General features: G+C 37.7%; 1 protein-coding gene across 6 annotated transcripts in view; it reads left to right on the top strand.

Moving 5' to 3' along the window:
- Nucleotides 1-1,106: 1,106 nt before the first annotated feature.
- arhgap27 (Rho GTPase activating protein 27) overlaps nucleotides 1,107-21,051 on the top strand; it is a 28,581-nt gene continuing 8,636 nt past the window's right edge. The window contains exons 1-4 of one of the 6 annotated variants that reach the window (XM_057358778.1): nucleotides 1,107-1,729; nucleotides 3,059-3,097; nucleotides 3,756-4,427; nucleotides 18,710-19,180. In XM_057358778.1, coding sequence (XP_057214761.1) covers nucleotides 1,646-1,729; nucleotides 3,059-3,097; nucleotides 3,756-4,427; nucleotides 18,710-19,180 — 1,266 coding nt within the window. In that variant the 5' untranslated portion in view covers nucleotides 1,107-1,645. The other 5 variants (XM_057358777.1, XM_057358782.1, XM_057358779.1 and 2 more) reach the window with 5 other exon arrangements.

The following is a 21,051-nucleotide window of genomic DNA, read 5'->3' as shown; positions in this document are numbered from 1 at the left end:
TCTTGTACTTTCATACTTAGGCATACTTCAGTCACCCTCATGCCATACCAGATGTTTATTACTTTTTTATTAAGCACTCGGATGTGTGTTTTTAGTTTAGATTTTGTAAATTAAGCTTAAATATTGGAATGGCTTTCTTACAAAGAAACCATTCAGAAACGTACATGCACATAAAGTGATGGATATTTTTGACTAAAGAAAATAAAGTCATATACATCTGGAATGACATGATGAGGGTGGGTAACGTATGAGAGAAATGCCATTTTTGGGTGTAGCACACATTAGTATTTTATAACTTTGATAGTTGCACGGTATGCGTTCCTGTTTTAATAATAATCTATACACTTAAAAATTACGTTTTTTATGCAATGTGTGGTTCTTTTAAGAATCGATTCTTTTGAGAACCTCTAACTAAAAAGGATTTCGTAAGGAAACCAAAAGTAATTCTCTGTGGCATTTCAGACAGAAAGAATTGTGTTGCATGATTTTTATCTTCATACTGTAGTATGACAGCCATTAATGGGAAGTGTGTACTAAAGTATACTGTACACTCAAAAAATGCTCTATTGTTTCAAGTCATGGTTGGGGAAAATAGGGACAAACTCAACTGCTGGCTTATATTAACCTACAAAATGTCCATATTTCACCTAGCTATGGGTCAAATTTTTTAGATGGTTGTAGATGCTCTTATATGCTGTACACTGTAATGCTGAATATTACTTCTCTTGAGATGATCAAGCTTGAATCATGCCGATCTATATTATTTCTCTCGCAATTAATAGTTATTTGTCAAATCTTGTCAATGGACGACTCATCAGTCTGACTGAATGATTCTTTAGAGCATCTGCTGTATTCTTGATATGTTTGTCAGCGTGCCATTGTAAACCACATCATGAGTTTCTCCTCAACCGGTTCTTCCTGTTTCTGTACCTCCTGGCTCTCTTTTCTGCCTGCCTTTCATCTTCTGTACAGTGTGTGTGGTGAGTCCACACAAAATAACTAACTGCACTCATTTAGAAGTGTTTTAATTCAGCCCTTTAGCTGATGATAAATGTCATCTGTTTAGAAGTATTATTGGAATTGAACGGAAGCATTCAATCGAACAAATACCCAAACATTACCTTGGAAGTTCTTGTATGCACTTCAGTTTGTTGTCATGACGTTATAATGATGATCTTTGTGCAGCTGTCATTTGTCCCGGGATCATGTCATCAGTCCAACAGTCAAAAGCAAAAGAAAAACAAAAAAAGGACAACACTTTAACTGAGGGGCCAAGCTGACAAAAATCTCGCAGTTTCCCTAAAGCCTGCGCATTCTAGACAACACCCTTGGTTTGTCGTTTGTAGACAGAATGAGTCAAAATGTGAGTCATGTGACTGAAATCGTTCTTGTGTACAGTGTCTACTCCTCTCCATGTTTCATAAGTTCTTTTTTTCGAATGTCTCTCTATTTTCTTCTTTTTCCTCTTTTTTAAGTTTTTCCATCCTAATGAGGCTTTACTGGCAATACACACAGGTTTATTGTTTAGCATCAAGACACGCCTCCTCCAACACAAATCTGGGCATTTTTGTTACGTTAACACAACAACACAGTATGGTGCAGACTATGAGACCTGCTGGATTATTACAGACAGAGAGAGAGAGAGATGATGATGACATTTGCTACTGATTTAAAGGATTACATTTTCCAAGAGTTTACAGGACTTCTGACTTGTCGCTGTTCAGCTGGGGTATGTTTCTTTCATTTCTCAAGAATACAGTACTTGAATACTACAGTACAGTTTGGGCTAAAACTCTATAATGAGCACTTCATAGCATGCTGTTTATTATTAATATCGCTGTTGGCATCATTTATCACACTAAAGATTTGTTTAATGACATGCGGTTCCTGCGGTAGAACATGTTCTGCAGATTTTCTGGTTACGTATACGAGACTTCCAGGAAAATAAGGATCAGGATACACAGCATTCAGTTACATGTACAGTAGAGACAGACATGTACCACAGACGTTTGATATATATGATGAGTTTGGTTCCAAAATGAGATCAAAGAATTCTTGATTATGTTTTCATTGTGTTTTATTGTGTTAGTCAGCTGTATTTTATTGAGTTATTATGGTTTAAGTAAGGGATAATCCACAGCTAGCCGTGCGTTAAAGGATTTTAATGCACGACGTGGAGACCAATATTTTCTGCCAAGTGCATTAAAATCCTTTAACGCACGGCTAGCTGTGGATTATCCCGCTTATACCACGGTCATTTGCCAAGTTAAATCTTTTATTGATGTTTACAGTGAAATTTGAGATCAAACAGGTGAAAACTACAGTGATTTTGTCAGTTCAATTTCAAATGTAATCAAACTTACTGGAGCTACCTGTGCGTTAAAGGGTTTTAATGCACACCTTCCAGCCAATCAGAATCCAGTATTCAAAAAGACCATGGTATAAATCAAATTTGATTGATATTAATTGGAATGCACAATAAAAAAAACCCTGATTTTTAAAGTTATCCCATTTTGGAACCAAACTCTTCATATTATACTGTATATATATATATATATATATAGTTATAAAACACTATTTGTAAGAGTGGTTGAAAGTATTCAATAATTGAATTGGCAACGTTTGAAAAAGTTTGACATCTTCAGTTTTATCAATCAATGTACAAATTCATTTCTGTGAAAGATTTGAAGCAGAGCATGCGTATAGCCTGATTTATGTTGATCTGATTCTGTCGTCCTCCGACTGACAGGAAGCTACTTGTCGAGTGTTTTGCTTTCACAACACCAGTAGTGTAAACGTGAATCGTTGTTGTCACAATAAGCTTCTCGTCTTTTTGGGTTTGGTGTCAATGAACGTCGTCTTGAGCTCCATTATATTCTGATTCAGCACTGGGGTCAATCGCAACATTTCACACGCGCTTTATTATGAGAGATTTTTGAATGGTTGAGCACAGTGTGAACGCAGTCAAACCAGTTGCTGTGTATTCTCAACACACATTCACAAGTGGTTTGGACACATTTTTCTTGCCATTTTACAACATGCGCTTAATTGCATGCAGGCACAACACACGCCGATGTCTCGTCGTCCCCGGGTGTTGGTGAGTATATAATCTCTGGTACGGGTGTGGACCATTTCGAGATGATGAATGAATCTGTGATGAATTCAGATGTTTTAGCAGACGTGACATGAGTGTTTTGGAACAGTGTTTTCCTGTTCCACGGCTTTGTGTTTCCTCTATTTCACTGTTTCTTCTTCTCTGCGGGTTTGGGGTTAGTGCAGTGTTCCTCTGTAAAACTGCATCACGTCCTGTCTCGCGCAGCACACCGACTGTCACTTTACCTTCTCGTCTCTCTCTCTCTCTCTCTCTCTCTCTCTCTGTTCTCCTGGTCCGCCTGCATTCCTCTGCTTCACCGATATTCGATGGGTCGTAAATGTGATGGACACAAACATCCACCCGATCAGCATTTCAACAACATTTATCATCAGATTATGATCATCGGGATGTTTGTTTTAATGTCAACATCACTGGAGCTGTTGTTTGTGCTCAACATGATGGGTCATGATGTGACACGACAGCATCTTTTGTGATTCAATGAAAGCAAGAAAATCAGACTTGCCGTATGAGTTACAGGAAATGTTTTCTTTTTTTAGTATTCGAGTGTTCTCAAAAACCTTTCTTGTCTTTTGCCTTCAGATCTCATCATGATTCTTTCTAAACCTTTGCACATCTGACCGTCAAAATGTCCTTATCACAGCAGGTTCTGGTGAACTTTGAATACAGATACACGGCTCGAGATGGCAGCACGGTGTCCATCAAACCCAACGAGCACTACATCCTTGTAGCAAAGACCAATGAAAACTGGTGGAACGTCCGTCGGGATGAGACAGCCAAGCCTTTCTTCATCCCGGCTATGTATGTGACAGAACTTCCAGCCGAGAGCAGCCCGACCCCACTGGATCCTCCGGAAGAGTTTAGTGGATGCGAGTCCCCTGACGGAACCGCTCAGGTCACGCTCAGAGACAAGGCCTCTATCAAAAGAGACGCACAGAAAGACGGACACAGAATATCTACATACATTATCCCAAATGAATTCTTTCAACCAAAGGTTTCGGAAACAGTCTCCGGAAGCCTGGAGACCGAGGACCTTCACCCTGAACTCCACATCTATGACACAGTTGAAGGCATAGCACATGAAAACAACCATTCTCCTCCAGCTAATGGAGAAACATCCGAAACCATCTTCTTGGCTCATGTTGACACGGTCACAGATCTGCAGAGACTCACAGATAAAGACAGCAGTGTGTTTGATAATATAGACACGATGACGAAATCAGAATCTCCACACGCAGAAAACAATCCAGCAGAGATTGTCAAACTGTCAAGTACTGCTACAACTCCGACGTCGAATCCACCCGATCAATCCACGGTAAGAAAAACACTGTTTTCATCATTTAAACTGTGCTGCTCGAACGCACGCGCCTGGCGCGAATTTATCTTCCGGTTTGTGTTTGGTTATCGTTGTGGCTAGTAATACAACAATTTATTTTATATTTAATTTTGATTCGTATGAATTCATGTTATTGTTTTTTTGTATATTCATTTTATTCAATTAAAACTACTCCACAGTTATTGATTCTTTGCAGAGGTTTACCGGAAGTTAAGTTTGGGTCACGTGGCGTTTGTTTATGTTGTTGCCGCTGATACAGTCTATACAGATTCTGTTGTAATACTCGGTTATTTCTGCATTAGTATTTAATTATATACTATAATAATCATTTATAAGTTTTAGTTTAGTTATTTAGTTATGATGACTGTGTGAGTGTTTTAGAACTGTTGTTATACTTTCTTTGACCACACGAGGGGGCTGTGTACAAATGATCAGCTCAGAAAACGTATGAAACTGAAAGAACGTTTGGGTCAAGTGTCAAAATGTTGGTGAGGCCAAAAATACGACATTATTTCTGAATGGGTTTTAGAAATGAATAATGTGAGCTTAATCTCTGGCTTTCTATATAGTGCCTTCATTTAGTACAAAACATATTGACCATCACAGAAATTCTAATGGCTCTAACGCTTATGATGGGAATTGTATGGGTATAATTCTCTCTGAGGGTACCATCAGAAAAAACGCATACTTCAAGATCTCTTTATTAAGAGCACTTACATAAAGCATATTTTTGAGTTTCCTTTTTATAGTAAGAATACTAATATCAATATAGGCCTACTAGTACACTTGTAAGTGTACAGTAGCCTACTATTTTAATACTGCAAGTGAACTAATGGTTGATGAAAGTACACTTTGAAGTATACTCTCAGTAAAGTACAGTACAAGTTTACTAGTTTTTTATGCTATGAGTATACTTATACAGTTTCATTAAGTGAACTTAACGTCATACTTATATTTTTCTTTTAAGGACTGTATTTTATTTTTACACTATGTATACTATTCAGTTCAATTTTATTTCTGTAGTGCGTTTCACAATTTTGTATTGTTGCAAATCAGCTTAATGTGCATACAGAAACACGCAGTTTTGAATAGTTTAATCATGTGAATACTTGATTTAGGTTTATACTTGAAATATACCTTTGACTGTACTTTAAGTATTTGAAATACTGTAAATTCCTACTTTCAGGTGTACGGAAAATATCAGCTTTTGCTGGAGATCCGTTTCGCTCATGTTTAATTTACTCTATATGAGTTTTTATAAGACAGTATGTAAACAAGGTGAAAGAAGTATTTAAGGCTGCCCAATTAATAGAGTAAACACAACTACAAAAATCCTGCTGACATAAAACCCAAAACATACTACATAAAGGACAACGAAACAGCTGATGGTACGCAATGGTCTGTGTAATGGAAACCATTCGAATTTGTTCCGAAATTAATTAAAGTGGCAACCAGTTTATAACCAGTGTTGGGCAAATTACTCTGAAAAGGTCATTAATTACTCGTTACTAATTACATATTCAATAGTGTAATTAGATTACTGTACAAGTTACTCTCTCCAAAAAGTATTTAATGACTTATTATTAATGACTTTCTATATCCTACATTAACCTTGATTAGTTAAGTGATTCATGGATAGACATGAAACGGCTCTTTTACTTCATTCAAATAAATCATATAAAACTACATAAAGTAGTATTATTAACTGGCAAATGTATAATAAATGTGAGAATTATACATTAAAGCGCGGATTTTAAAGTTAGACTCTGAATGTTGATGTCAATTCCACTATTGCACACACATATATTACACACAGTATTTAGTTTAAGTGTAATTAAATGACAGCAAAATAAGAGTAATCCCTTACTTTACTTTTCCCAAGGGAAAAGTAATTAAATTACAGTAACGAATTACTTAAACCCAACACTGTTTATTACACCATGTGATGTAGTAAATAAAAAATACCCTGATGCAGGCGCAGTGTTCATGTGCTGAATGAAAGCTGTGGATGTGTTGTACAGCAGTAGTTCTCAAACTGGGGGCCGTGGCCCCTGGGGGGCCCCCGAGATGGATCCAGGGGGCCACAGATTTTGTGGCATTTTATGAAATATAGAAATTGATCATAGATTTTATGCAATCAAACATCAGAAAAATAAGACCACCAGACAAAAGAATTGATGTTTCAGCATTGTATAACCGAATATGTTTTTGTTTAAATAAAAATGTTACATTTAAGATTATAAGTCTTTATTTGGTGGGCCGCAAAGCGATGCACTCTACACAAACGGGGCCTTACAACGAAAAAGTTTGAGAACCACTGGTGTGCAGGGTCTGCACTGTCTAGTGATCTGCATGTGGATGTGAATAAGAGCTTGTTGTGTTGGATCTGTGGAGGCTATTTGAATGTAAAGGGGAGGTGCTATATGATCTCCAGCGCAACAGGTTAGGCGAGTCGATGCGCCCTACTGAGTGCGAGTCGCTGCGTAGGGAGGATCCAGCGTCTGAACCCAAACACACCGGCTGATTCCCAGTCTGAAGACTGTCCGAATAAATCCTCAGTAACACATCAGTTTCGATGGGGTTTGGATTATAACTTGTGTTTGAATGAACGCGCTTGGAGACGGAGCGCTGCACCTGTTGTCAGGTATGAATGATGCTGCGCTCCTGATGAGAACATTTGACTTTTATTGCGCACTCGTTGTTTATTGCGCACTCGTTGAAAGCGTACCGCGATCAAATCTAGAGATTAGATTCATATCTGATTGTCATGAGTAACTCCGACCATTTATAAACGAATCTGTTTTTATGCGCTAATGGTTTTCGAAACCATAACGTACCATTGACGTGTACGCGGCGATTCTTTTTGGACATGCTTTATGCTTGAATCATTGTCTCCTTTGTAACACATTGGAATGTCATACCACAGTATGAATGGCATACATGAATGTACTTTGGTGGGTTCGGTTCGATTAGTGCATAGAGTTTTTTCTGTAACAAAAACATATTTTTTTTACTAATAAAAACTAAGGACTGGAGCAACCCATGGAGAGAATGAATCCTAGGCGTATTACAATAAAAGTGTAGCAACCACTTTTTTTTTACAGTTTGTATTATCATAGTTATACTACAGTGGTTGCTGTAGTAAAACCATGGTTCATTTTCATAACGGATTACCATTTTCTGTGGATTTACTGAGATGTCGGTTTCAACATGTTTGTGTGTGTATGGGTCTCCGTTTGGTGGGACAGCACCCGAGACTTTGGAGGCCTGCCAGTGAAGTTCTGGTTTCCATAGGGATGTCAGCTTCAGCAGTGGCATGACTGAGGTGCCTTTCAGTTTCAGAGGGGACAATGTGTAGCGCTGCTCTACAGGGCGGATATGTAGGTCATCTTATGTCCATGAGTCTCACACAGAGCTGTGCACCCGAAGACCCCAGATCTTCATCCGCATGTGCACGACCCAAATTCAGGCCAAGCGTTTTAGGTTTTAATCTGAGTGACTCTCTTTGTGTCCATTCATGGACTTATTAAATGGTTAGAGATGAATCATAAACCCCAGGGAAGGTATCCGACAGATGTGTGCTGAAGGTTCTCAAGCGTGTCTTCAGCAGAAGCATCTTTAAATCAGAATGATGGATGCTGTAAGGAAAAGTTAAGTGCTTGTTGTGAACACGTCACTGCATTTTCCAAAGTACTGGAAAAGTTTGGTGCACAAACAATTCGGGAAATAACAGAGCTGAAAATGTTATCGCGGCTAAACCTGGAAAGGGGAAGAGAGAGCTTTTGTTCTTGGTTTAAATATTCTAGATCTGTTAGATATTAGAAGTAATAGTAAAACTATGTGATATTTCACTTAATCACAGTTGGTTCAGAATCTGCTTTGCATAACTTTTCCTACTGATCACACGGGTCATGCCGTATTATGTTAAAATAATCTTCTCGAGATTAATTCTCAAGTAGTTACACGATTCTGAAAGTTCTCACGTGTCTCCTCTAGTTTCAGAAGAACGTCTCAGCATTGTTTTAAACTATGAGCTTCTGATAGGAGTTTGTCTGAAATGTCTCATTGATTGGGTAGATCTATAAAGACCGCAAGAGCAAGAACATTTCCCTGTGGCCATTCTTAAAGAATTATGTCTTTATGTCTTTTGTGATTATTATACTAATCTAACTCCACCCTGAAAGATCTACATTTATCAGAATTCAGAAAGTGCCTCTTGACCCGTCTGTTCTGCCACCACAATAAACAAACCTGCTCGTCCCATTCTCAGTCTTCTCGTTCACAAAAGCTTCAACTAACAAAGCGTTTCGTTAATGTCGGGAGGAGTTTGCAAAACCTCATTCCTTAATAGTCGATTTACAAAGATCATTTAATGACAAACGAAGATCGGTAATAAAACACGCAAACAGACACAACCCTTGGTGGCGATGCTTTGAGGGTTTCATCTCACATTTGTCAACACATTTTAGTTTCATTTCTCTTGGCTAGGGCTGCAGAGCTATCGATTATTTTAGTAATCGAGTATTCTACTGATTTTTCCATCGATTAATCGGGTATTCGGATAATAAGTACTTTTTCTTTATTAAAGAGCAAGTCTAAATATACAAGAGAAAATAAGACAGGTCTCTTAAAATGACCCACTAATTTGTTTCCTTTTTAGAAAAATTTACATATTTATTGCTGAAATTGCATACATTAATATCTGTGAAAACTAAACCCATTTAGTACATTCCATTGCCATATTACATTCAATATGCAATATAGGCCTAATACAAATGTATAAATAAGAAACATTAATAAAAATAGAAAGAATAATTTCAAAGGTAAACAACTAACTTCATCTTATGCATGATGCATTTAGTTTATCTAAATTAGTTTTAGTTTCTTTTTTTACTATTAAATAGTAATATATTTGTCCACATAAAAATACCGAGTTAGCCGGACTTTTATTTTGGCAGGTCGACGGAAGATGCCTATTTTTTAGTGTGTTAGCTTCACTCAGTAAAATGTTCTGAAATAAACTCTCAGAGCGGCACTCACTTAATAATTGGTGTTTCGAGTCAGATCCGTGGGCGTGGCTTGTTGGTTTTGACTAAATCTTTGGTGTTTCAAGTCTTACGAAACCTTTACCCTAACCCACACCCTAACCCTAACCTTACTCTAACCATCTAAACTACCTATGATTGTTAAAATTGACGAAAAAACACGTTTGGGTGATCACGTCTGACTCGAAACACCAAGGATTTAGTGGGATTAGCGGGCTGTGCGTCAGTAATAACGGTCCGTGGGGAAACGCAGTGCTCCGTGTGTACTGTAGTTAAATGGATTAAACAAAGCTTCGAGGCAACAAAAATTGATTTTTTGTATTCGAATTACTCGAGGAATCGTTTCAGCCCTACTCTTGGTTGAATTTTGGTGAAGCATTTCTGTCAGGAAACAGTGATCTAATATTAAAGACGGAGACCTAGAGAGTACTCAACTGTTGCATTTATACAGCCACAGAAAAAATGAAGAGACCTTTTTAAAGTTTCATTGAATTATTTCTAGATGTATTGTGCTCAGTCCAGTGTCAATTTCAACCAAATCAAACCTCAGGAGTGACATAAAGTCATCCAACAGCCATGTGAAAGACACATGAAAACTGTAATGAAAATCGAGGTTATCACATCATTTTTTTTTTTAACTTTTCCTAAATACATGTAGAAATATGACCGTCGTGTTGCTTAAAAGTGAATCTGAACTTGTTTTCTTTGCAGCATTTGAGGTCTGAAAAAAACAGCATCTTTTCTGTTATCTTCATCTGTTTCTCCAGTTTTCACTTTCTGCAAATAAATGCAAATAGAAACAATATTTTGATTTGAAATTTGGGAGAAATATTGTTAGTAGTTCACAGAATGAAACAAAAATATGATTATTTTACCTAAACACATACCTATAAATAGCAAATTCAGAACAATTGAAAATAGTTTTGAAATGGTCTCTTAATTTTTTTTGTGGCTGTATTTCTTAAATTGTCTGCATGACAAATATCAGTGTTTTGCTTATTACAATGTTTTTGACAGCATGAGGCCCTAAAGTTTGGTGTGTAGGTGGGTCAGACACTATGACAGAGATTGTGCATCGTGTAATGTTCGTTCGTCCTCATGACTGTTGTGCAAGAGCCTCTTTTATGCGTTGTGTCTTGTCCGTGACCTTCGACACAATGACCCATGTCTGTACTTTGCAAAGAGTCTTAAAAATACTAATGTGTTTTGTGTCAACCAGTTAACAGTAACCTGATATACATCATATAGCAGTGTGTGTTTACATCGACCAGTAGTTTACACTTCTAATAGATCTTTATGAAGGCATATCTGCCATTATGTTTGTCCATTGGCATCAAATACTCAAAATGAATGAATGAAGTGCTGGCTACAGTGTGTAAGTGCCACATTTTAAATATTGGGGCCATTTTTTGTCTTTAGAGATTTCTCACGCTGCCTTGTATGCAATGCTAATAATGAAATCTGTATTAATCATTTATAGCTTGGCTTTATTGGCGGCATAGAAAGAAAAATCACAGATATTTTAAATATCCGAACCGGACGGTATTGAGATTTATGGAACTTTGCTTGTGTCTCAGACGATTCCACTGAGAAAAAAAGAACTGAAAACACACAAACGTTTCCATTAGAGTTTCACATGAGATCTCAACAAACTGAGCTCTGTGTCTGCAATCAAACGTCAACAATGTTGTAGTTCACAAAATAAAAGAAATGATTTCTTATCAAATCTATCCAGATCATTTTAGCTACACAATGAGCATTCAATCTATAGCTCCTCTTAATGTATTAGCGTATTACTTGTATCAATGTCTTATAATTTTACAACCTATATAGCAACCCAACCATAAACACAACTCACAATCACTTTAACAATTTGTTAGTTCTTCAGAGCTCATATGCGTATAACCCTGAGGTACACATATTCGTGAGGCGGGGGGGTCCCGGGGGGGTTCTCACACAGGTCCAGACATTTAGTATTCAATGAGGTAATCTGAGATTCCAGGCCATGAGTGGTGATGTAACAGAGGGGGGTGCGACGGGGTCCTGTGAATGGCCCCTCTGTGAAAATATGTGTGTGCGTCTGAATGTGTGTGTGAATGGAGCTGTTGATTCTGTCGTTTCATTGGTTGAACAATAATGAGGTTTAGCTAATGAACAGCACGTCGTCTCCTCTGTCCTACATTCACGTCTTTCTGAATTATAGCTGTGAATTCTTTGGCCGTCAGTATGTTAGAAAGAAAATATGCCTGAGTTTTGTTCCAACATACAGTTAAATAGTTCTTTTGCCTCCTTGGAAATATTTTTTTAAGTTTCTTATGAAGGTGCTCATATTTTTGTAAATAATTCAAAGGTATTTTTGTCATGTTTTTTACTTTTGCATTTGTACAGCACATACATTAGTAATTCATGTATTTTTTTGTGTGTTGTGGCCTATATGTGAACATCTTGTTATGTAAAATATGCAGGACAGTACAATTCATGACATTTAGGAGATTCTGTTGTTGTGTGTTTGTTTATGACTGCTGCTGTATGTTCTCTATATTCTCGCCTCCATCATTTCACTTCGTGTTGTTGCTCAGGCGATGATGTCTCCACCCGAACTCCGAAACGCTCATGTAGCTCTAGGCTATCGTGCTGAATATTTGAATAACAAAAAAGGCTTGTGTGTTTTTCTGTCAAGCTCAGGACCTTCAAAGCACAAGCTGATGATATTTCAGAGGAGGAAGCTGCTGTCCTGTCAGACTGTTGAGTCATTCTTTCTTTCCTGAAGATGCTTTAAACGTTGCCAAACATTCACAAACCTGTTGATGCGAATATATTAAAACGATAGCCAGTAACACACACCTACTGTATCTGAGATCATCGTTTGTGCTGTGTAATATAGCAAATAATCAGACTAATAAAACTTCCATGTAAACAGGAGCAAAGAGGTGTTCCCATGTCATGTAAACATGTTACTTCGATTAAATGGATACTTCACCCAAAAATGAAAAATCTGTCATCATTTACTCACCTTCGAGTTGTTCCAAATGTGTATAAATGTCTTTGTTCTGATGAACATGAGAGAAAGATAATTGGAAGAATGCTTATAACCAAACAGATCTTGACACCCATAGTAGGAAAAAAACAATGGTAGTCAAAAGTGCCCCAGAACTGTTTGCTGTCCTACATCCTTCAAAATGTCTTCTTTTGTGTTCAACAGAACAAAATAAATGTTAAAGTCATTTTTCCTACTATGGGAGTTAATGGGTGTCGAGATCTGTTTGCTTATAAGCATTCTTCCAAATATCTTTCTCTGTGTTCATCAGAACTAGGGATGCACCGATACCATTTTTTAAAGACCGAGTACGAGTACCGATACTTTTTTTCTGGTACTCGCCGATACCTATAACCGATGCCTGTATAATGTACAATTATGTTAATTAACCAGTATCTTACTGGTACATTTTTTTTCTTTTGTTTTTAGGTCTACTTAAATTTAAGTACTATTTTTAAATTAAGTTCAAATTTTTTATGATAAGTAGCACAATTTTACTAGCACATTTACTTCAGTTTGCTAAAGTAAACAATATACTCTGTGGTTGAATTATAAAAAATTCAAGGGGGGGATGGTGTGGTAAAATGTGAGTGTATGTTCAAGTCAACCGCACTTTTATTTTGACGGGACGCCGCAAAGAGCGTTTGTTTAAGTTAACCGTACTTTTATTTTTGACGGATCGCGGCAAATGGTGTTTGTTTATGTGTTCGTGTCCTCGTGCAATGAAACGCTGGCTCTAAGCTCCACAAGCACAATGCGTTCAAGTTCAGTACACGCAGCCGCACCACTCTTTCACACACAGTCACGCAAAACAAGCAGAATACATATTTAAACAGTATCTGAATATTTCGTTAGCTGTTACGTTAGCTGTTAGCGGTTCAGCGCTAATTTCTTGTTAGGAAATAATACATTTTCCAGATTCCGTGTCATTCCGTATTGTACAGCAAATTCTGTTTTTATGCCTGGATTCCTCGATTCCGTCGGCGTTTTGCTCATTGCGGAAATCATAGTGCTCTATGTATGTCACGTGAGGTATCGGTCTTTGGTATCGGTGGGTCATTACGAGTACGAGTACATGATACTGGTATCGGTGCATCCCTACTCAGAACAAAGAAATGTATACAGATTTGGAACAACTCGAAGGTAAGTAAACGATGACAGAATTTTCATTTTTGGGTGAACTATCCCTTTAAGTCCTTACTCTGATTATTGATGCGCATGTAAACATCGTCATTGTTGAGATTGCTTCTGAAACATTCGTGAGATTTCTGACTGAGGAGAAATATCTGAGACACAGATGAGATTTTAGCAAAGGTTTCCATTTACTTTCCATAATGTCTCGGGCGAATAATGGAGATTTTAAGAGATTTCATCTGTGATTTTCCTTTCTTATGGCTTTCGATAGGAAATCAAAATCACAGATGCAATCTCATTCATTTCTTCTGGACAGCAGATGGAAGTCTGACAGACACTTTTGGAGATGATCTTGCTTTTTCTCGTGAGCAAACAGCCCCTCGTGTGTGTCTACAGAGTTTGATAAGAGATCTCAACAAACAGTGTCTGCAAACAAAGGTCACGATATGACCTTCAAAACGATCTTTTCATTTCTTTTCACGTTGACCTGTCAGAGGTGTTGTAGTCGAAACGAGCGGCTGACAGGAAATTCTGTGACTTTCGCTGGTGTACGTTCGAGTGAAAAAGAGGAACTGCTTCACAGTTTTCACTTCTACACATTGACATTTTGAGCCCTCGTGTGTCTGTGAAGTTTGTTCAATAACATTTTTACCTGTTACGTGAATTCAACAAATTCAACTTCTTAAAGTTGTGAAATGACCTGCATTCTCTCTGCACTGATATCATGACAGAAGCCCATTTTAGACCACCACGTGTAGCGTGTGTCCCCTCCCACTTAACAGGAGCGAGCGGCGCCTCACACACACACGCACACACACGGGTCGCAGGATCAGCTGCAGCGGTGCTGATGCGTACGCTCACGGGTGTGTGTGTGTGTATTAGTGAGTGGGTGTGTGTTCAGCGTCTGTTTACCATCATGCTCTCTGTAGGATAACTTGACTTTGACTGCAGCCGTACGGCCGTTCTGGCCGGTCAGAACAAAGACATGGTGGATTTTTACGCTAAGATCCGGTCCAGCCATCGACCCCGGAGCGCCATGCCTCTCTCACTGAACACACAGGTACGTCCACGACCCTCAGACGGGCCCGCGCGGGGTTGGCAGTGGAGTGTGTTGTGTTAGATTGTCGAAGTGAGTTGTTGTGATGTTGGAGGATGTGAGCTCTTCCTGTTCAGTCACTCCCTGCTGAAGCAATCTTAAATGCTGTTTGTAAAACTTCACGATGAAATTCACATATGGTTTTAGTGTTTTTTTCTGCAATGAAAGGGCGGTAAAAAACCTCAGTGAAACTCTAAGGAACGCTTTAAAACCGATGCAAGGAAGTGATCTATTTCGGTTTTGCAGACGGTGTGTTTCTATAAGACCAGGAAGCGTCTCGTCTTCGATTCAGAGTCTCTAACTGTGTTGGAGTTCGGGACTGTCTGAATAAACATCTGAATTCTGTCTGCTGATGACATTTTAGTTTCAGTGGATGTTAAGATCAGTGGATCGAGAAGATCGGTTCCTTCTAGTAGAGGAACCGCAGGTGCAGATCACTTTAAAGGAGCAGTTCACCTTCAAGAGGAAAATTCTGTCATCATTTACTCACCCTGTTGCCATTTCAAACCTGTATGACTTTCTTTCTTCCGCAGAACACAGAAGATATTTTGAAGAACGTCATTAACAGCCCCCCATTCACTTGCATTGGTAACATGGAACATTGAACATTTTTCAAAATATCTTCTTTTGTGTTCTGCGGGAGAAAGAATGTCATACAGGTTTGAAATGACAAGAGAGTGAGTAAATGATGACAGAATTTTCATTTTGTGTTATTGCTCAGATGTTGCCATAGAGTTTTGATGGGTTTCTCTGTTGTGGTTTCATTCTCTGTTGTGTTTCAAGTATCAAGTTAGTCTCAGAAGATTCTCCCACAATGGCTTAAATTAAACCTAAACAAACAAGACCATTTTAATGTAGAATGTAGTTTGTAGAGGTAAAATCATCTGGATTTGAGTATATTTATTAAAAAAGGTTTCAGTTCATATTGAGATCCGATCGTAGACTTGACAGATCTGAGCTCAGTTTGACACATTGTTGACATCTCGCCTGAAACTTTCTCTAGAGAAATATCTGAGAAGCCGATGAGACTTATGCAAAAGCACTTGTTCTCCATTTAATCTCGTCGATGTCTAGAAGCGAGATATTACCAGCATCTTATCAGTTCATTATAGTCTTAATGGGTTTTAAATAGCATCTATGCTTTGTGTGTGTGTGAGTTAGCCTACTTGTCTTAAACAGGTTGTGGGTCTGTCTCTGTTGGCCAGCGCATTCAGATCATCTAATTTTATCTCACAAAAGGATGGCGTACATTTAAGGCTGGGGAATTCACTTCTCCCTCACTTTAAGTCGTAAGAGATCTTACACCGAGAACAGTGTTCTTGAATTTAATGATATTTAATAATAAAAAATAAACCTGTTTCTTGTCAGTTGGCGTTTGTGGTTAGGTGGCACAGTTGAGCTTGGTTAAATATAGACGCAGCAGGATATAAAGTAGCAGAGAGACTGCATGTCTTATTTCCGTTCCAATGTTTCTCTTTGTTTGCTGTTATCTTTTGTCTGTGTTCTGTCTCTCTCGCTGGCAGACGTTTCTCAGGAGAGGCGGGTCGTCTCACAGGCCTCTCGCGAGGATCCAGGTGAGCCCGTCGGTTGAAGACCACATTCAGATGTTGTTCGTTGTGGACCGTCACTGGGTTTTTGTGTTCTTCTTGTCATTACTTCGTACAGCAGGAAAACACAAGCGCTCGCAGCCTGTAAAACAACATTTTACAGTATGTAAGACACCTCAGAATCGAACCGGCAACTTTCTGGTCACGAGTCCGACTCTCTAACCATTAGGCCACGACTGCCAGGGTTTTTAGACAAAACCAATCTTTTATACACACCCAATTTATACACTGAACAATTAATATTATAAATCTGAAATTGTTTTCTATTAAGTTACATTATAATACATTTTTCCTCTCAATATTGAAATGTACTGCTAAATGTATTAATTCTGTGTTTATTTATAAAAATATTTTTTATTTATTTACTTGAATCAAATTTAATTTGTTCAATAGGTTAATAACTAACTTTGGTTATTTTACCACATTTTTTATTTTAACCTAATTTATTTAATAAAGCAATAGGCTGGACGTTGTGAACCCCCTTAGCTGTTATAAAATGCACTGTGACCCACTGCTTCGCAGGGCTTCTTGCTTTTATAAAACGGTTGTTCCATATGCGTAGCAAGGTTTTATAAAATAAAGTAAATAAATAAAAAATTATATTTAGGCTATGTAATGCGTTCATCCGATATAAATCGGGGTATTTAACAACGGTTTAGAACTCGGCTTAGCCAATCAGAATCAAGGACCAGGACTGACCATTTTATAATACGTATTTTAATCATATTATTTATTTGGGCCTATTATTTATTTTTGACTTTTTTTAGGTATTCTCTAGACTTTTCCCCTGACCCCTGTCACTTATTGCCGGTCACTGAGGGTCCTCAGAGCATTGTTTAAAAACGCCTGTACTAAAGCATCACTAATACAATCACAAACATGGACAGGCATAAACCATCATAGCAACTTTCATTTGTTATCTGAATTACATGCGTGTGTGATGAGACGTGTGTGTGTTGTGTGTCTGTGTGTGTGTTGGCATTCTGTTTCTGTAACGATGCTCTCTAAAAATGTCGTTCACACACCTTTATAATTGAAACACAGATAATTTTACTGACAGCAGAGCTGTAGGGAGCGTCTGGCTTTGTTTGTGTTTGCGGTCACGTGGAGTGTTCTGTTCTGTCGGTGAAGTTTGCATAAGAAGCACTGCAGACAGACGATGTGAAAGCAGTTGTTCTGCCCTGTGTTTGTTTTGGTCTTTGTATGAGCGTTTGTGACATCACAGATTTACTCATTTACATCGAGTCAATATCACTGTAAAGGCAGTCTGAACGCCTCATTTCATCCATTTGTTATATCATGTCTGTCTCATGTCAGATACCTAGATGTGAATTTACTTTTTTGTCTTTTATTCTCTCATAATTTTACCTGGACAGAAAAAAACACAGATTGTTGATAGATATGAAAGTTTGGAAACAATGCGTCAACATACTTAAAGGAAAAGTTCATCTCTAAATGTTGTTATTTTTACTCACCCAACATGTTTTGAGACCTCCCGGCATCTTCGGAACACAAATAAAGATATTTTAGGTGACATCCGAGAGATCTCCAGGCCTCCTCATAGACATCATGGTTATAGTTGTTGTCAAGGTCCAGAAAAGTACTAAAGACTTTGTTAAATTGGTCCATCCGCTCATAGTGGCTCAGTGTAATTTTTTTTGAAGCTACGAGAATACTTTATGTGCGAAAAACAAACGAAAATAACGACTTTAATTAATATATTCTCTTCTGTCTTGTCAGTCTATGGTGCGTGTTCACGAGAGCACTTCCACGCGTGCGCATTTGGTTTGTACGGTTGGGCAAAAAAGTGCAAGTCTTCCTCAATATTGAAATCATCAGACACATTGTGAAGATCAGCTTATATACAATGTGCGTCTGGTTGTAAACACAGAGTTGTGCTTCCGGGTTGTAAGTCAGAACGCCGGTGTCTGCCCCCACCGAATGCCCATGCAACAGAGACAAGACTGAGGAGAATATATCGATTAAAGTCGTTATTTTGGTTCGTTTTCATCAAGTATTCAATTAAATTAAATTGAGCCACTATAAGCGGATGGACCAATTTAACGATGTCTTTAGTACTTTTCTGGACTTTGACAACAGCTATAACCATGATGTCTATGAGGAGGCCTGGAAATCTCTCGGATGTCACCTAAAATATCTCTATTTGTGTTCCGAAGATGCGGGTAGGTCTTAAAACATGTTGAACGTCATGTGGGTGAGTAAAAAATTTTGAGATGAACTTTTCCTTTAACTTGAAATGTCCTGTAATGTGACACAAACTCCATTATGTTATAAGCGTGACATCATCAAATGTGCTCACACGTTTCATTTGTCATCATCAGGTGGAGGATGATAACGCCCTCACAGCTGTGTATGTAAACCTCCCCCGCCTGCGCTGCAGTTCCATCGACACATCCGCCCCCCCCGCTTCTCCATTACAGGACCTCCCGGACCCTCCCGACACCCTCCTCCTGGACTCTTCGGGATGGGAGGTCCACACTGACGACCGAAGCGGGCAAGAATATTACTACCAGCCTTCAACGGGCCAGAGCACCTGGGAATATCCGCTCAGTTTCTCCATGGATTCATCGGTGAGGGCAGAAAGGACACCCTCACCGTATTCTTTCCCTCAGTCACCCGGCTGCTCGCCCATGGGCTCTTCTCCACGGCGGTGGAGCTCAGATTGGGAGAAGGTGCTGGATGAGAATACAGGCAGACATTATTTCTTCAACGCTGTGTCAGGACAGAGCTCCTGGGACCCCCCAGAGCATTTTGGCTCATCAGGCGACATGAGTTTTCTGAAAGACTGTCCGGTATGAAACTTTCCTGCAGATTCAAACATGCTGCCAGACATGGTTCTGTGATGGTTTCATTTACATACAGTGTGGTCCAAAAGTCTGAGACCACAAGTAAAACTTCTTCTGAGGGTTACTGCTCACCGACTGCTCTCGTGAAACTTCTTGGTCATGTTTATAGGGATAGTTCACGCCAAATGTTTTATTCTTTCATCATTTATTCCTTCTCGTGTTCTCCTGAACCTATTTATAACTTTATTCTATAGATATTTTGAGAAATGTCTCAGTGGTTTTGTGTTCATACAATGGAAGTCAATGAGGTTCAATGTTTGGTGACCAACGTTTTTCAATAAATAAATGACGACAGAATTTTCATTTTTGGATGAACTATCCCTTTGAGAATCAGTGTTGTTTTTAAAATGTACTTAGGAGAATTTAAAAAATTATTTGTGATTTGAAAAATATCACATCTGGGTCCAGATTCACAAAACATTCTTAAGAAAGAAAATTATTTTCTAAATTCTTAAATTTTTCTTAAATTCTAATTTAAGATAAAAGTTAGGAATGTTATGTATTTCTGAAAAAACTTGTTAAGACAGTACTAAAATGTTTTTCTCAAAATTGATCTTAGGAAAAAAATGTATAACAATCCAAAATCTCGAAACCATTTTTATAGCGATATAATAATAAGGTCTAACTGCGTTACTTTAGCTTTCATCATTAAAAACAGTTCAAGCGACTCCAAATGGAGAGGATCACAAATATTATGGCGTCTCAACACACAAAAAGTATTATAATAAATATAATATTGTAACATTTTAGCTAACATGGAATCGTTAATGCCGTTTAACACATCACATGCAAATATATACATAATAATGTGAGGCGGCTGGTACACAAATAAAGTTTATTGTATAAATGAAAATTTGAAGAGTTTGGTTCCAAAATGAGATAAAAAAAAATCATGTTTTTTATTATGTTATCATGTTTTTTATTGTGTTATTTAGCTGTATTTTTTTGAGTTATTATGGCTTAAATCAAAACAAACAAACTGCAGTTTGATTGATATTAATTGGAATGCACAATAAAAAACATGATTTAAATTTTTTTTTTTTAAACGTTATCTCATTTTGGAACCAAACTCTTCATATACTGTTACTTCACGAGCAGGCAAGTGTAATCATTGACAAAGCAAATGACCTTTTATTCTTACGAAAAAATAAAGATCTTCTTAAGAAAATATGAGAACTTCTTAAGAAATGTTTGAGAATCGCACTTAGGAACATTCTTGCGAACGTCCTATAATTTATCTTAAGAACAAACTTATATTTTGTCTCAAGAACAATTTCATGAATCCAGCCCCTGATTCTGAATTTGTTTAATATAATGAAAATAAAAACACACATTTTAATTCTGTTCTCAGTTTTTTGGAGCTCATTGTATATTATGGTGCTGTATGATTCATACACTGGTGCATGTCTGATGAAATAATATAATACCAAAGTACTTCCTTTGGTTAGTCTTATCAGATCTCAGACAAATGATTAGAAACTGTACAGTGCTAAAAATAATGTAATGCATTTTCTAGTTATCTAGTAATGTGAAGACTCATATTTACAAGTGTTGTGTAAAAAGAACACTCTTTACACTGTCACTTTTTTTGTAAACATGAAAGCATTTTTATTGACACCCTGCTGAAAGGACTTAAAGGTGCAGTAAGTGATTTCAAAAACTCTGCTGCAGATTGAAATCAACATCCAAACAGACAATTTTGTGAATATTTACTAGGGCTGTCAAACGATTAATCACGATAAAATTTTGTGTTTTCATATAATATATATCTGTGAACAGTGAATATTAATTTTGTATTTATAAACACACATACATAC

This window comes from Triplophysa rosa, linkage group LG18 (genome assembly GCF_024868665.1).
Source record: "Triplophysa rosa linkage group LG18, Trosa_1v2, whole genome shotgun sequence".
Classification (NCBI taxonomy): Eukaryota; Metazoa; Chordata; class Actinopteri; order Cypriniformes; family Nemacheilidae; genus Triplophysa; species Triplophysa rosa.
The sequence above is the reverse complement of the archived record's forward strand: the minus strand, read 5'-3'. Positions and strand labels throughout refer to the sequence as shown.